The 18,134-nt window shown below is 33.5% G+C and overlaps 1 protein-coding gene across 4 annotated transcripts; it reads left to right on the plus strand.

Moving 5' to 3' along the window:
* Positions 1-4,966: 4,966 nt before the first annotated feature.
* On the plus strand, positions 4,967-16,746 carry LOC138317336 (AMP deaminase 2-like). Of its 4 annotated transcripts, XM_069258924.1 has the most exons (5): positions 4,967-5,123; positions 5,930-6,152; positions 8,595-8,630; positions 11,843-11,893; positions 16,548-16,746. In XM_069258924.1, the coding sequence occupies exons 1-5, from the start codon at positions 5,084-5,086 to the stop codon at positions 16,729-16,731; spliced, it is 534 nt and encodes a 177-aa protein (XP_069115025.1). In that variant the 5' UTR covers positions 4,967-5,083; the 3' UTR covers positions 16,732-16,746. The 4 variants fall into 4 exon arrangements, with proteins under 4 accessions (XP_069115025.1, XP_069115027.1, XP_069115026.1 ...); XM_069258926.1 differs by lacking the exon at positions 11,843-11,893; XM_069258925.1 differs by lacking the exon at positions 8,595-8,630.
* The last annotated feature ends 1,388 nt before the right edge of the window (positions 16,747-18,134 follow it).

The following is an 18,134-nucleotide window of genomic DNA, read 5'->3' on the forward strand; positions in this document are numbered from 1 at the left end:
TGTTACATTGCAGCAAATGTCAGTTGGTGGTGGCATACAGTAGTAGACTGCCTACCACACAACCTTTGTACTCTGCTATCCTTTTTCCAAAAACTTAATTTTTACGCCTTTTTGTCCTTTATCTGCTTCCATGGCAATGTCTATACTTTCCTTTCCATCTGCCAAGACAACTAAGGAATGAAATTCCATGGACGTTACTACCTTTGGACAAACATCTGCCCTGCCAGTCCCTGGAAATCCATGGACCAGATCCCATTCCACGTTACTACCTTTGGACATAAACCTGCCCTGCCAATCCCTGGAAATCCATGGACCAGATCCCATTCCACGTTACTACATTTGGACGAACAATTAGTTAGTCCAGTTAGTCCAATTTCCCAACTTCGTTATGTCGGAAGCATGGCTTGTTTGCTACACTCTTTACTCAGACGCACTTCATTTTGGCTTAGATGTCTTTCATATTCATACGAAGCTGTACACCATATCGAAAGTTATTGAAACAAAGACCCTGCCTGCCCATTTGACACGCTGGAAACACTAAGACCTTACGAAACTGCCTGACTTCAGTTACTCTATCTTCTGCCGATGACATTGTAGCTTTGTATTCGAGCTGCATCAACCCAATGCTGTTTATCTAAGGAATCTGCAGACCAATCGTTTCATTAATTTGACATTTGATATTTGTATATCATACACCAGTGCAGGACACGGTATTCGTGATGTCGCTCCATGTTGATAACGACATGCCGTGTATTTCTGTAGTATATATCACTTCTGTCTATAGTGTCTGTCGCTCCATGTTGATAACTCGATACTCCCAGGGGTTGATCACTTACGATATCTACACACCCTGGGTATGGTTCTGGAGGTAGGTAATTTAGTCATTTGATGTTCATCAAAAGAGCCGTATAACGGTACACTGTGGTTGACTGTGTGGTTTTGATGTTAGACGTCACTCTCATTGTAGTCTTCAAAGGAAATCTTTGCTAGCCTGTGATTGGTCAAATGTTTTCCGCTGAGCTGCCTTCAATTTCACTATTCATGAGATAGTCCAGGGGTTTAGAGATCATAAATGATCGGAACTCCTGGAGTGTCGAGGATGACCTAGCAGGAGTGCAATAATCTTTACAAAGACATTTTATTGGCTTCTTCAACACTGCTGGAAATTTGTCCTCGATCTTAAATCTCGTGTCTGGGCTTTGAGGGTTTGGTTTTCATGTTAGGCCAATTGATAATACTATTCATCTTTCGAGGATTCCATTTCTAATCTACAACTCTTTTTTGCTGATTTTATGCCATCAATAAATTTTGACTGGAGCTAGGTTTCGTAAAATCTCGTCATCCCACTGGGAATCACAGTATGGACGTCTCGGCACTTGGTCACCTCGGCATTTAGAATGTTCGGCATTCTTTTAAGATAATTCGTCACTTAGTTTTTGAAATATTTTAAAGTCTATCGCTGTACAAGATATATCGACTTTCATTCCTATAATTTTCTCCGAATTTATGAGAGGAATAACTCGTTGTTTGTGTGCAGATGCACAGCAGTGACGACCGATGACAGTTGTTAAAAAGTTGTTATATTTCAGTCATGATGCAATAATTGTGGAACAAACACATTGTACTAATATATAATATTTAATGCATTTTGACAATTTTTCGATCGAATATTCTCACTCCTATTTCACTATGAGATAGTCCAGGGGTGTAGAGATCGTAAGTGATCGAAACCCCTGCAGTATCCAGCGGCGTAGCTACACTGCAGGGGGCTTTCGCCCCTTGCTCAGGGTCCAGGGGCAGAAGCCCCGGTAGAAGCTGACGGGAAATTGTTTCAATGTAGTAACCATTTTACTTCTTTGGTAACTTTTAACGTATATACCAATGGTTAATGGAAGTCACAATATTTAGGTGATAACCATGCAAAACTATATACATTGTATACATACTAGGTACTCCCGTGACAAGTGCTCGAACACAAAAAACACGGATATTTGGTGTAAATATTAAATTAGTAAGTATGGGGGGGAAGAATTTTGAGTTATTTTAACTGGTGAAAAACTTATGGAGACTATTTTAAATAAAATTATAATTAAGTTTACTTGTTGGTTTGTTTATGACAGCGAGTCAAAGACCACTGTCAAAATGGCTGGAAATTGCGTAGGAAGGGACCAGTCCTCGACCACCTCAAGTAAAAAATTGTTATTAATGACCTATTTTTTACTTATTCTTTTCTATCTTCTAACAATTACAACAACAAAAATTCTTTTTTTTTTTTTTTTTTTTTTTTTTTTTTTTATTTTCTAAATCAAAAATCTGTTCATATTCGACAAAATAAAAGTCAACTATTTTCGTGACACCAGAAATCACGGATTAACACGCGTTTTAACGGGCGGGAAGTGAACCAAATTTGATCAATACACTTTTTCGTTACTAAGGTCAAGAACATGTTGCAATTAATACACTTTTTCGTTACTAAGGTCAAGAACATGTTGCAATTGCTTAAATAATTAAGTTGTTTTGCTATCATTTTTTAAGATAAATTATATGTTTTTTAGAATATTTCTTTTCATGCGATGTTGTTTATTTTGGTATTCGTAAGTGTTTCCCGATTCAAAATCCACAATTGCTTCTTTGAGGGGGGGGGGGGGGGGGGGGGGGGGGGGGGGGGGGGGGGGGGGTGGGGGGGGGGGGGGGGGGGGGGGGGGGGGGGGGGGGATTTTGGTGAAGAAGTCTTCTTCTTTAGTGAAAGTCTAATATGTCTTCGACAAAATTCAAACATATTTAACAACTTGTTAACCGGAAATATATAGACTATTCTAATAAATTTCCAGAATGGCCAATCTTCAAGTCTTCAAATGTGCACAAAGTTATGTTAGGCATTCAGTTGGGCATATCATATGGTAATTTATACATAATTTATATTCTGCAGTGTCACGTGTATTTCAAATGTTGTGTTTTTTTTCTGACTGTTCAAAAATGTAAGTCAGATTAATTTTTGCATGCTTGAGCATGCAAGCATGCACGGGCGCTACGCCACTGGTATCGAGGATGAAACACTGCCAGTTTGCAACTATAAATTTTGTTCTCTTTCTCTGGGTCTATCTTATATATGTACATTGCTCTAATTAGAATTTTGCATAATTTTGATAAATAAATTTCTTAGTGTACGGAATATTTTGACTGTATCGCACAGTATTTGTCAGCTGATTGAAGCACGCTGTATCGGTAGCCAAGGAAAAGGGAAGGAAATCCTCTGCATAGTTTTCAGAAGTCATGGTGACAACATTTATGATATAACATCCGACAACAGCTAATCCATGTAAAAGATAAAGTGATGAAATGCAGTGTGGTCTACAACATTAAATGTGAACAGTGCTACAGACGATATGTGTGGGAAGCTGGTCAACCAATCGACCATATCCAACTCGGCCATCCATGCATCAACCCAGACAACCGTTATGAACTAAACAGAGAAGGTCATCCTTGAACAGGGACAAGGGGCTGGACGCACAACTCTCTTCTGGTGCCATGTATCTGTCCATCCTGCACATGACACCACACATTGCTGGCCACCTCTTTAGTAACTCCATCTGGTTGCCGAAGAAACTGGTTAATGCAGTTGGTGTTATGGAACATTAGACAGTGGTAACAACAATCCGTTCCCTGAAAAAGTTTTTCCTCAGCTTTAGTTGAATGTTTGAAAAAAGTTTTCTCTCTGGACCAGCTTTAGTTCATAAAATATCTTCCCATCGACGAGCTGGCTTTAGACATTTGTACAGTCACAATGGCTAAATGACGTGTCTGAATAAAAAGAAGTTTAATTAACTTTATTATTTTATTCTAATTTACTTCCTGAAGAGCCACATGGGTCGGATGAGGGAGAGGGGAGGAGGGTAATTGCTCATGGTGCAACAAAAACAACATTACCATACGCGTTCCGCCATCTACAAAAAAAAAAAAAAAAAAAAAAAACGAGAAAAAAACACGTAATAGGGTACTATCAAATAAATAAAATGCGATGTTAGAAGATTTTTTCGTGTTGAAAGTCAATGAAAGAACATTATCCGGATCCTTTTTTGAATTTAGAACTGAGTACTACAAGTCAAAACGTGTTTATTTCTGTGCGCACATTTTTTTTTATGCCTCGATATAGTTCGTTGGAAATAAGTAAAAGTTTTAATATTTAAATAATTCTGGTCGGATTTTGGAAAGACCATGAAGTGTTGATACTATATATATATAATTTCCAGACAGTACGTCAGTAAATACATTAAACCAATAAATAAATCTGGAGATATATACATTTTTTTAAACATTTAATAGCAAGTTTATGTTTCAAGAGTGTTTAAAAGGAATCAATAAGTTTTTTTTTTTTTTTTTTTTTTTTTTTTTTTTTGTAAAAATTCTTCCAGCTTAGGAAGCCAACTACGACGACTTAATCTACGTAGTGTAGCTCTATTTAGGTCTAGATAGAGAGGCTTGTAACACGGCGAGTAGTGGGCCGACAGACGGGCTCGAACCCGCGACCGCACGGGGCATATACAGTGGAGTTTCTACTAGGGGCACTGGGTTTCCGATGGTACTGCTTCCTATAATATACGCACGGAAATACGTGTAAATGACTCAATAGCTAAACATTCTCATGTTGATATGACTTCCAGATTTGTCCATCCTAACATTTTTTTCTTGCCCATCCTTGCAAGAGAAGATAAAGACTCTCCACGTTATTTTTATAGAATATGTTCCTGTGTAAATCTTTTAATATTTGACAAAATTTGAAATAATTTATTTCTATGTCATCTTAAATATATATATATATTTTGCTTTCTTCTTATAAATTTGCGAATAAAAAGACGATTTGCAGAAACTCGGTACTTGATTCTAGACTGGTTCGATTCTAGACTGGTTCCTGTTCCCACCAGTCTATACTTACCAGTCTATACTGGGGAACCAGTCTATACTCGATTCCGGCAGAGTTGTGTCCCCTTAGTTGGAACTCTTCATTTGTCATTATTTTGTTGACAGTTAGTGCATCCGTGACCCTTCCAATACTAGACTCGTAAAGGCAATACTAAGGGCTAAAATGGACAAAGAAGAAGACGATTTGAAGAAGAGACCGTCAGGTAATCAATGCAGACCGAGATGGCCACATTTGAATACCAGAAAACGATGTCTGCTTTGCTAATATTGAGACGATCTTGTGCAAACCATTTCCTGCCACGGTCTAGAAATTTTCCGTTGTTTCGGAACGCAATAGATCTAATATCAAACATATCGCAGGTATCTGTGTACACAGTATATAAATCTTCGATCGATCGATTTGATTAACGCTTAGGTCATCTACTGTTGATTGTCGTTTCAATCAACGATTTAAGGAGAATGCTGTAAACTGTTAGGATATTTTTGTCTATGGCCTAGTACAATCTTTTAATAGTCACTGACCTTTGGAGATCGTCTGCATATTTTACTCTTTATGTGGTACATGCAATATAATGTATATAATTTTGACCATAAAATGGTTTGGGATAATTGTAGTATTAGTGTTCTGATTAACAGATAAATTTGGCAGACTGGCCATGAAATTTGTTTTCACAAAAAACCATTGAAAAGGACCGACCCACGAAAAATAATCGTAGATTGAACACTGCTCTTTAGTCTCTTTTTCATCTGACAAGGTTGAAAATCATAGGTTTACTTCTTTGTCCAGTAGATTAAATTGGTAACAACAAATTAGAATGAGTTAAATTTAAAGAGGCCTCGATCTAGCATGTTGATGAAAGTTTTATATCTGTACATTTGTGTAAACTTATTGAATTAAGCCGGATGGCAGTGGGGGTGGAAACTTTTTAGAGCGGACATATGCATATGTAGCTACAGTGTATTAAATTTACCTGTATAATATATAATGACTTTTGATATCTTTTTATAGAGGAAGTGATGTCGCCCACATTTTCTCCAGCAAAACTTAAGTTCCCAAAGCATATTCACACACCAATGGATGACAAATTTAAAGAACTAGCAGACAAAATCTTTAACCGCACTGTGGAGGGCCAGGAAGCATTTGCTGAGGTGTCAGCCCCGTATGAACTGGGAACATATCCAATAGAACAGACGGAAACAAAAAATTACTTCGAGAGGCAATACAGCAGGAGGTATGGGAAAAGTAGTTCATTTTTTTAATAAAACTTAAAATTGTTTTGATATGAAAATTTATGAAATCGGTTGGAAAATACAGGTAATGACTTTTTAGTTTTAATTATGATGTATAAAGCCAGAATATGTATCTTTTCCTGCCGTTTTACTATGGCAACCATGTGATGGGTTTATTATATGTTGTTAGATTTGTTTATATATATGCACTTGCAGCATCTATGCAACAAAACGTTGAGTGCTATAAGGGAAAATTGGTCAATTTTTAAGTATATAGTCAAGACAATGCTGTTTTACAAGGTTTTAATCGTTTGAATTGAAGGCAACTATATTGTTTCACTACTGACAACAGTAGATCTAATGAAAACGTCCGACATGTTTTGATATCAACTAATAATAACACCTACTGTACGATATTACAAAATATAAGCCTACCAACAAAAAAGAATAGATTTACAAAATAAACATATTTTATCCCAAATAAGCTCTGAATTCTGTTCCTGTATCGTCTTCTGTAACATCGTTTAAATCCAGTCTGCTAACCAGCTGTTTTGGTGTGACCTTCACACGTACGACTAATCAACCAAATCTGGGTCGCCACGGAGCGACATGACCAAATTTTCGTCAATGAACTTTTTTTTATTTCCGTGATCAAAAAAAATAAAATAAATCAACAACTCTTATCTTCAATTAGAATATGAACAAAAACATTCTTTTTATATGATAAACACATGCAATAGTAAAATTTAAATGTTTAAGATTACTGCTCCTTCCGCTCCCGAGCGTCCCGGCGGCGATTAGGCCTCTGTGATGTAACAACATGAAGTCTTGGCGAACAGCGTGCTGCAAGCTTTCTCATGAAATCCAATTTTTCATTGATTAATGACTTTAACTTCCACAGAGACGTAATTTAACAAGTATTTCTCACATCACATATACTTTGTTGAGTTCAAAACATGTACATAAAGAGATGAAACTCCAGTCGGAATGGCTTACTCAGAAATCCATGATCTGTCAACGTGTTTATAGTCAGCTTACAATGCACTTGCTATGCATGTTACGATTAACGATTAATAAAATCTTTAATCGATTATCAGCGATTAGCATCATTAACCTAATCGCCTCCGATTATTCGACTAATCGTTTCAGCCCTAGTATAGATCATATATCACTCCATTGTGAGTGAAACACAAATTCAGGCCTTGATCACTGAGAAGTTTTCTCAAGTTATGCAATGTTCATGAAACCGAGGCTCAGTTTCATGAACATTGCATAACTGAAGTAAAGTTCTTAACCTTATATAAGAAACGATATAGAGCCATATGTTTTAAAGAAAAAAACTTAAATCATATAATTATGAAACTTTCTTTAAGATCATCTTTTTTTTTAACATTTTCTATGAGGAAATTTAAGTTACAGGTAATTCTTTATAAAGAATTTCAAAAGTTTTGGAATATTCTTGAAAATGGGTTCAGAATCCTTATAGTTAGCAAAGATGTACGTATGTGAACCTTAAAGTTACATATAATATAATACAGGGATAATGGTATTTCAAAAATATTTCTTTACATTCACTGTCAGAAAATAATTACACGATAGGTCACCAGTCTTATACAGCAGACAGTAACATTATAAAATTCTCATGATATCTCACAAACCAACAAATCAAATTAAAAGCTAATCAAATTAAAAGTGTTGCTTAACTCTCTAAGTTTTATTTGATTGTTTTTAATATGAAAAATATATCAAATGATTAGCAATATATTATATGAAAAATATATCAAATGATTAGCAAGATCATAAGGTGTTCAGACAAGATTTAGTCAAGCTTTGGTCAGATCATATTGACATCAGTGTATGTAGCAGTGTAGTATTGACTAAAACTGAATTTAATCTATGAATTTTTAGAAAAAAATCACAATAATTAAAATATGTTATAACAATTGCATAACCACCAAATGTGTATATGGCAAGTGTAATTGCACTATTTTTCCTCATAGGTGGAAAACAATGATATACTGTATCACTCACACTTTAACCTCATTACTTAACCATATTTCACCCAATATAAGCACCTCTGTCCTTACAAGTACCCCTTTCCTTTTTGAGGACTCAATTGCACTGACTTAAAATTAAATTCAGACTGGAAATATGAAAATCAATTGTTATTTATCTATTTTCTCCTTTTCTTGATTTATTATACAAATTGATTTATCGCATATTTAATTCAGCAATAATTTTTTGAAAATTTCCAACATTTGTCCTATATATATTATTCAACTGCACACTTGGTGTTTATTGGGCCGAATATGATATGAGGTTTTCACAGAACGACCTTGGGGCAATCTGACTCGTTCAATCAATACATATTGATGGTGTTGCTGTGTAACAACTTTTTAAGTCTTTAACTATGTAAACTCCAAAATATTAATTTTACGCAACAGGAAGTTACCCATTCTACTGCCAAAGGAATCAGCTGGGTAGGTAATATAAATTCAGGGCTCGAATTTTAGGCTGTTAAACTTGCTTTTAGCAAGTAGATATACCAGAATTATAGCAAGTGAAAAAAAAATGTACTTGCTTATTTTAGCAATTGGTTTTTATCAGGGACAATTGTAAAAATAACATAATGATTGTGAATAAATTGATTTTAATGGAAAATATCGGGACAATGTTCTTACTATAATGTTTTTGATGCAAAAATCAATGATTTTATATATATAACGAAACTGTAATTTGAGTTTGGATATTTAATCAGAAGTGAAAAGATATTTTAGCAAGTACAAATTTCGGGCACTTGCTATTTTTAGCAAGTGACAAAAAAAGTAAAATTCGAGCGCTGTAAATTTGAGTTATTTATAATAACCAGATCACCAGTCCCACCTCTGAGCAACACCCTTTTATTTGGCTTTCAAATGTTGAAGCAAGCAATGGCAAAAGTTTTTTTTTTTTTTTTTTTTTTTTTTTATGAGTTATACATCTTTCAGTGTGTTAAGTGTTACCAAAAATTCAGGAGAATCTAATGATACATTAGTAGTATACCACTAAGATTTGATTCAGTATGACATCTGTAAGGGCTAGAGGGTAAGATGTACATTATAATTATTATAATTAGTGAATTTTGGTAATTACATAAGTTTGTTCATATTGATTATTTGTCCTACTTTTAATGCAATAGTCATGATTATCAACCAGCACTTTCAATGTGTTGAGATCCAGAATGCTTTAAAAAGATCATACATGTATGCTGTTTGTAAAGATTGTTAAAAACATTATAGAACTTTCCTATCATAAACTACTTTTCATTGAAGTAAGAGTACTTTGGCTTTGGAAATGTATTGTATCATATGTTAAAAGAAGAAAACATCTATTCAAAGTTCATTCTTAAATTGATCTTATTATCAGTATTTAAAATAAGAAACACACAGAAGCAGCAGTAATGGTGTGATACAGGCCTGTTAGACCTCTTGCTTGTGGCACAACTTTAGTAGTCTTTATAGACACATGCTAGCTCTATCATTTACATGTATACATGGACACTATACACCATGGTTGCATATCCAGTGTATTTTTTCTTTAGTTGAGGGGAAAATATTCTTCACAAATACATGCTCATTCATCTTGAATGTAATTCAACACAAAACTTTCATCCCGTGTTTATATTGGTTACCATGACAACAGGAAGCTGTGTACTGATCAGTTTACAGTAATTGTATATCAGATCACCATGGAAACCAGTGTTTTGATCATGTATTATTGATTAGTGTGATATATTGCAGGTGTACTAGTCAGACTACTAATTAAGCCATGGTTTTAGGTCAAACATGATTAAAAAAGATCATGCAGCGCATGATATAGTTTCTAAAATATGTGTATAGAAATATGCAAATAATTAAAGCCCAGATTTTATGTTTGTGATTGTTTACTGAATCTTTAGGTTAATTATGGTTTTCAGACTTCTATAAAGCCTTATATTGTTATATTAATTGACTTTGTCTTAAATTACATAAATATCTAAGTCTTACTCAGGTAATTTAATGAATAGAATTAATAAAAATATAGATTAAGCTATGATTTCTAAAAAAAATATACATTTGATGTAAAGCGTTTTAATATGTTGAATTGAGAAGAGCAGTTAGCTGTCAATTTCATCTGATCTGACATTAAATTAGTCTTCTGTTCTGTTTCTTTTTTTTGCCTTAACTTCAGAGTTGACAGGTAAGGGCCATTTGCACTTAGATATAGTTGTTTTCAATGACTGATTTCAGCACCAATTTCTTTATTAATGTCCATGGAAGTATACATATGTACTCTGTATTTCTCTTACTAGTATAATTGATATATCTTGAAATCACATGATAAGTCCCCACCATTTGGCCATAATGATTCATACTCCACAGATATATGGACATTTTGTTAAATGACTTTTTCAGGTTCAAGACCTGCTGTCAATTCAATTCAAAGTCATCACCTTTGCTAAAAATATATAGAAGTTGATTCTTGTAAACAACACATTCACTTCTATGGGTTTACTTTAACTGATTTATCCCAAAGAGGCAATCACATATGAACTTTTAATTCAAAAGCTGGAAGAGTTCATTATGAATGTTCAGGGGTCAATGAATTAATTGCTCTTTATCACTATTCCTTATAAGATAATGAGTAAATTGGTGCTTTATCTATCTTTCATTGCTTCATGTGATGTTGCATGGACCCCACAAATGTTTATAAGGAAATGTCGGTTTGGACCTTTTCTTTTGAGAGTATTTAGCATATTGTTTGTCTTATATAAGAACGTATGGCTGTAACATTAGCATTTACCTGTATTTACTCATTAACATACATTTTGTCATTTTTGCATTAAAAAAGGTTTAAATAGGTGTCAATCAAAACTCAAATAATTGACTAACTTGTCTATTTTTCCAGGCCCAGTTTAAGATTTTGATTGTGCTTATATGGATATCAGGAATTAACGAGTTGTCTCCCTTTGTTATCACCATCCCTGCTACTTATATATATATATATATATATACCTTTATCTCCTTAGTGTGTACTGCAGTGATGAAAATTTAGGAAATTGCATCTTGTATGTGTGTGCGTGTGTGGATTATGGTAGTGAGTTATCTCCCTTTATATCTAAATATAAACTTTGTGATTTGATAAAAAGGCAGATAATTAACATTTTGTCATACACAGAATAGAATTATCAGAAATACTGTACATGTTTTTGCAATTTTGATCGGTTTTTAGTGCAAAACTGATTTCAGACATTCTAGTTAGTGCAATGATGAATTTGCCATTTCATGATTATTTTATTTTATTTCTTAACATGAATTCTGCTAATTAAAATAAGATTAAAATAAATATACTTCTGAAGTATAGGCTTCCCCAACTTATAACAGTTAGACATTTGACCTACAAATGTACATCACCTAAAGGTGAGATGTATGTATATCACTCTGACCTAGTTATACATTACTTTGTATCTGTGCATGTAACCTATATATGATATACAAATGTATATTTCTACTGAAAGGTTTTTTTTTCACTGGATAGAGAATTATGGTTGTCTGCCTTGGATACTAAAATGGTTGTCTCCCTTGAATATTAAAATGGTTGTCTCCCTGGGATACTAAAATACTAAAATGATTGTCTCCCTTGAATATTAAACTTAACTTTATTGACGTTACAGATGTTTTGCATCAGATCATCAACTAAATAATGAGAATGAGGATGGTAAAAAGTGAGTGTCACCATTATATACTCCTTGTTAAAGTTACTTGTCTGTAATCTTGGCCATTATATAAATATGCACCCTGGTGTCTGTACATGTATGTATCTTGAAGTATAACGAGCCTCATATGTGAAGAACTTAAATTAATTAATCAAGGCAAGACATTTTGATTGATTTTTCAAACATGAGACATTGACCTGTGTATATTTGCTTCGAGGCTTAATTTTTAGTTATCAATAACTTATCACTGATTCATCTAAGAAGCCCGATTTATATTACCAATGATGAGCAGAATCACTGGTGCTAATATAATGGCCATTTTCCCTTAAATATATATATGCATGTTTGTTGGGCTATACATCACTGTACAAAAATATTCTGAAGTATGAATAAAAGTAAATTCTTTTCAAATTTATTGCACAAACTGCTTATAACATTCCAAATTGGGTCATCAATATATATTCTCTTTGTTTTTACATAGCAACCTTTTAGTTTTATTTTCTTAGATGCTTTGATAATATTCTTGGAATAGAAATATCAAATCAATACAAAATTAATGATAAATTTACAAAAAAAAAACAAAAACTAAAACTTACCCAAACAAACAAACAAATACAGGTATTTTATAGTAAACAAACATTAATTACTGTTAGATTTAAGGGTTATGCATGATATTTGTTTTTGGAATAGCTGGCCATTCAACATCAACTTCAAATAACTTTTTCTCCAAAGAGACATAAAATTGGACCTAGCATGCTATGATGAAAAAAAAAATGTTCAAGTTGACCTTGATCTTCTGGTCACATCTCTGTCAAATTAAAAAAAAAAATAGAATTACTTACTTCTTCTAAAAATGATACCTTATATATTTGCAGTTTAGAACAAGCTTAACTTTTTCAATATAAAAAGCTATTGGGATTTATATTTGTTGATATACATATTATACAAAGTATGTAAATATATGAAAGACGCCTTTTTAAAAGATCCTGTTAGTTTTTGCTGTATATATTTGTAAATTGTAACATTAATTTGATGAAGTAATTTAAGATTAATGGATTAAGAAAGTATGATAATCTGGTTATGCATTAGCAGATTAAGAAGGTTATTTTGTTCTGTATGCATGTGGTGATATTGGATGCATGTTCGTTGTGTATACTTCTGTATTGGCCTGTGGGCTGAGGACCAGCTGGCATGGCATGACAGAATTAATGTATTGATGTATTGGTGCCATGGAAGCAATTATTGTACCACACAGTTCCTGTACCTACATCAAATCCCTTTATAAAGTTATGTTGTATAGAATGAAATATTTATTGTTTATGAGGACGTGTTTTTTTTTACTATTTTGTGGTTTATTTTTATACCTCCCACAACGAAGGTAAGAGGAAGCCCAGGATAAACAGGAATCAGGTTGTCTGTCTGTCTGTCCGTGTGTCTGTTTGTAGACAATACATTGTCTGACGAAGTCCTCCTTAATTACTTGAATGATTTTGATAAAATTTGGTACACAGAGCTCTGACATAAAGGGGAGTTGAATAAACTTATACAGGGTTCTGCAATGTCCCCTATCATCAGAGTTATTACTAAATTTGTGAAGCAGGGGGTATTTATAGTCGTCCAGTCTGGCGATAGTTCGAGTTTATATTAAGTTACAATGAATTACAAAATGTATATAAATCACTTACATTTATACTACGTAATAGTATAGAACACCAAATGTTTGTATGCATATATAACTATTGATATTAACAGTGCAGATCGGGAGATATTGAAAGAAAAACCCCAACTAATATTAGTTTTCCTTGTTTTTAATAATTTTCAAAATTATGTTAATATTGGTGAATAATAGAAGAACATCACAAAATACATGTTCAGGTGCTATAGAGCAGCTGGATTGGTGATACATTGGTGATTTAATGTAATTCTCTGAATACTAATCAATACACACATGTGAGGCAATCATGATGGACACCTGTGCTCAGATTGATAGTAGCATGTAGGTAAATTTTCTGTAATATACATCAGCAATTAATGAACTGTGGGCAATGACTTCTGATGCATTACGGTAAATGAGTGCAAGTAAGAAACTACGGTAAATGTTTCTAAATGAATTGAATTACGATAAATGTTGGTGAGTAACAGATCAAATTTAGGTATATATTTGTATATAAGTAAAATTATGAAATATAATAATGTTTGAGAATAACAGTTCAAATAACGTTAATTTGGTGTAAGAAACTTAAAGATATTTAATATAGTGAGCTAATAAGTCATTTAATGAGCTTCCTTTTGAATTAAAAATTGGACTGAAATTATGTAAAGCTCCATCCATATTGAAAGAAATTTTATTATTCACTCATTGTATTGTATATTATCTAAACATCTAAATATACCTACCTATGTAGGTAAAATGGTCATCAAAGGCACTATAAATTTCTAATGAAAATTTACCCAACTGAAATTTGGCAAAAATGTAATTTATTTCCTATTATTGAAAGATTGATAATTACTTTACATGGAAAAATTGAAATTCATTTATTTATTTTTGGATATCTGTGCTTTCCTGGCCTGTTATTGCCTCAAAGAATATCTCCTACGCATTAATATTCTCGCTACAATCTATACTGTGGAACTTTGTGTAACCAACCACCCACCCCCCTAACTGAATGGACCGTCCTAAATCTTCACCAATATGATTTAGAATAAGATTGACATAAAAAGAAAATTATAGTACTGTAGATAAGACTTAAATGACACACAAATTTGATATTTACCACAGTTACAGCTAGATAATTAAAATGACCTACAAAACTTGATGATATTTACCGTATCTGTCTCCACATGTAGGCTTTACATAACGAACCAAGACATTGCCATGGATTTATATATAATCTATATAATCAGCCTCTAGGATTACCCACTTCTTTGAACCTAATTATTTCTTCACTCTTTTCAAGCTTTTCACTGGAGATCTATTGGATTTGTGTAAAATCTACAGTTTCAATGTATTTAAATTGATATTTTCCTGTCAGACTCAAATAGATGGCAGTTCTGCTTTGTTTTTACGAAAAACTTAAGCAAATATCCCATTGGGAATAACATTCTGTGTAAACCATGTCACTCAATCTAAGTTGATTTTACATAAAATATTCATAAGGTGTTTTTTTATGTATTGACAATATCCTAATATAATCTTTAAAAGGAAATATTTTTCGTAATCAACAAACAACTTTGATGAATTTATATCCTGCAGTTTGAATCTCTTGATTATTTTTTTCAATTGAAAAACAGGATAATAGTTTTGTAATAACCTTCAGTTGGTTTAATTCATGAGTTTGAAAATATATTGTGATTCCTACGGACAGTGATGAAGGAAATTGAAAGTCTCCTGTTTGGACAGTGGTATGTATGTCGGTATTCTTTAAATTTCGAAATGAAACTGAATAGATTATCGCATAATTAATTCTACATTGTACATTCATGAGCTTACTTTTTTAGTGACCAATTGTATCCGTATTGACCTAAATGCTGCAATGTAACACTCATGGATATTTGTCCAGATACATTATGACTTGTTGTTCATTAACTGGTGTTGTGCTCTTTGTGTAAGATGCATTTTTGTCTGAAGAAAACCTTTGTAAGCCAGGTATCATGCTTGCTCAAGGTTTATTGCGCTGGATGTTCCACAAATTGGGTCCTTCTCAGAAAAAATTGGGTCCCCTTATATAATTGGAATGGAGTCCTTTTCATTTTCTGTGCTTAGAAAGGATATGGAGACAGCTTAAACACAAATGTTATTTTGTGCACTCCATGCTTTTTTTTTTATACAAAACTAAATTCAGGCACATATATATTAGGACAAAGAGAAATCTTGATTTTTAGCTCGCAAAGCTTCCAGCAAAAGGTGATACACTGACCATTATATTGATGAGCACTACACTTCTGTGGTTTAGGGTTTTTAAAATTGGACTGAGTGTTAAGAATATACAAGTTTATAGCATGCAGTATATTGGTACAGTGTATGATGGTGCAATGGCTTTACATGTAAATGGTTTCTGATTAGGTGCATTATGTACAACATGCATGCAAAATTATGCATCATGTATTTATTTTGAAAATATTTTTGAGATTTTTTTCCCTTTTAAGGTTTGAGGTGAAGTCAAGTTATCAGTTATATACCCTTTATTGTGATAAAAGACTTTGTATTATTTACTGTAATACATTATGTATTATCATATGTTGAAATGATGAATTAAGGTATTTACAATACCAATTTAATTTTTTTTGTGAATCTTGGAAAAGAATAGATTGAAACTCTAACATGATTTTTTTTTCAGTTCCGTTGATTGATTTGTAAATTTGTATCATCATTTTGTTGTATGTTTAAACTTACCTACAACAAGCAATATTTTGTCCATTGTTATTTACCTTGCATCATCTGTCTTTTTGTCAGATTTGTAAACAATTTATATACATTTAACTTCTTTTCAATAAATGTCAGATTCAGAAGCAGAAACCTGATACTGGCCCTGCATATGTTTGTCATACTTGGATAGGTGTTTAACGGATTACTCTCTTCACATTCAAGGTGACACGGATCAAATATGCTAATATCTGTTAATAGCTTCTTTTACGTGTCCTTACATGATTTGTCTTGTTGTAGTGGATCAGCGCGAAGTCATGAGCGTGACAATGGTGTTCATGCTCCAGTTAATCGGGTGTCCAGCTTCGACGTCGATAATGTATTTATGGAGTTCCCTGAGGTGCAGGAGGAATATGATCTGGCCCCAGATTTCCAGAGAATCTCTATCAGTGGAGAAGATACTAGTGGGGTAAGTTTAATTTAGTACATCATGTGACAGGATACTGAGTTCTGATTGGCTGCAGATATTGTTACTAATTGCCACATTAGTATCTGTTCAACCACGCATTATTACCCCATTGCATATATATATATTACAGTCAAGTAAGTATTGATTGTTACATCATACGTTTACGAATGTAATGTCATAATTTTCAGAGAAAACAATGTGAAACTTGCTCACAAAACAATGATGTCACAATAAATACCTACGCGAAAGGGAGGTAACTCTGTGATAATAAATGGTATGAGATTTAATGTGCATTTATTGCGATAACACTATTATCAGACATTTATTGTCATTATACATGGACCAAGGTGTCAGAATGTCAGAATCTTAAATAAGCTGTTGTATACTGAGAAAACTATAAAGTAATGTAGAATTTTCTTAAGAAAATAACTACATTTTGCTGGTACTACTCTCAATATTATTTTGTGAAATTGAATGCAACTATTGATATGCTTGTAGTTATATATAGAGATGTGATCCTTTTACTTTTTAAAGTATTTCCTCTGATTTAACAATATAAATGAGCAAGAAAATCGTGCCAGATATGGTCATCATACAATTACCGTTTTAAACACTAACTGCGTGTTTCATTTAGTGGAACGTTCCTGATGTGCCAAAATGGCACGGGTTCGTTAAATGGCACACTCACGGTCCAGTACGCGGAATCCAACATGGCGGACAACAACCTGGTACATGCAATAAATAAATGCTATTGGAAATGCTATGCTTTTTATTTAAATGTAAACAACAATAATTACACTTTAATCGGTAATTTTCGTCGTGTTTGCTGATAAATATTTACTTTTCCCGGATGTAACATGTAAGTTCAGTCATAATCTTTGCAAAACATATACAATTACCGTAGCTGGGTTTAGTAAACATGATCCAACAGTGCGGAGAACCCGTAAAATACATTTACAACATATATGTACATGCATAGTTTTGTTTAAATAGGACAAAACTGGACATCTTTCACCAGTGGCCATGTTGGTTCCAACTTGGAACCCTCAAACAAAACGTGCCAGAGGAACCGGTTCGTTCCAGCGGAATGTCAACACATACTCACGGCACATATGGCGTACCATTTAGCGGAACGCCAGGAACGTTCCGGAAAAACCGCAACGTTCCGCGTTCCAATTCGTGTGGAGGTCTGAGATTATGAATCCTCATGCAATGAAGTTTCTTCACAAACACAGGGTGCGGGGACAACCCCGTATATGCAGGATTAAGTCCTACATTAGCGTTTATAGTCTTATATTAGAGGGATCACTTTTGTTACGCAAATGCAGGGATTCTGAAAATGAGAAAAGTGATTAATAGTTATGTCATACAGGAGAGCGAGGAAATATTTATAGCCGACCAGAACACAGGGATTCCGA

This window comes from Argopecten irradians, chromosome 3 (genome assembly GCF_041381155.1).
Source record: "Argopecten irradians isolate NY chromosome 3, Ai_NY, whole genome shotgun sequence".
NCBI classification, from domain to species: domain Eukaryota; kingdom Metazoa; phylum Mollusca; class Bivalvia; order Pectinida; family Pectinidae; genus Argopecten; species Argopecten irradians.

Coding starts and splice junctions, on each gene's coding strand:
- LOC138317336 (XM_069258924.1), top strand. CDS start 5,084: ATGGACAAAGAAGAAGACGATTTGAAGAAGAGACCGTCAG. Junction 5,124..5,929: donor TTTGAAGAAGAGACCGTCAG/GTAATCAATGCA, acceptor ATCTTTTTATAG/AGGAAGTGATGTCGCCCACA. Junction 11,894..16,547: donor GAGAATGAGGATGGTAAAAA/GTGAGTGTCACC, acceptor GTCTTGTTGTAG/TGGATCAGCGCGAAGTCATG.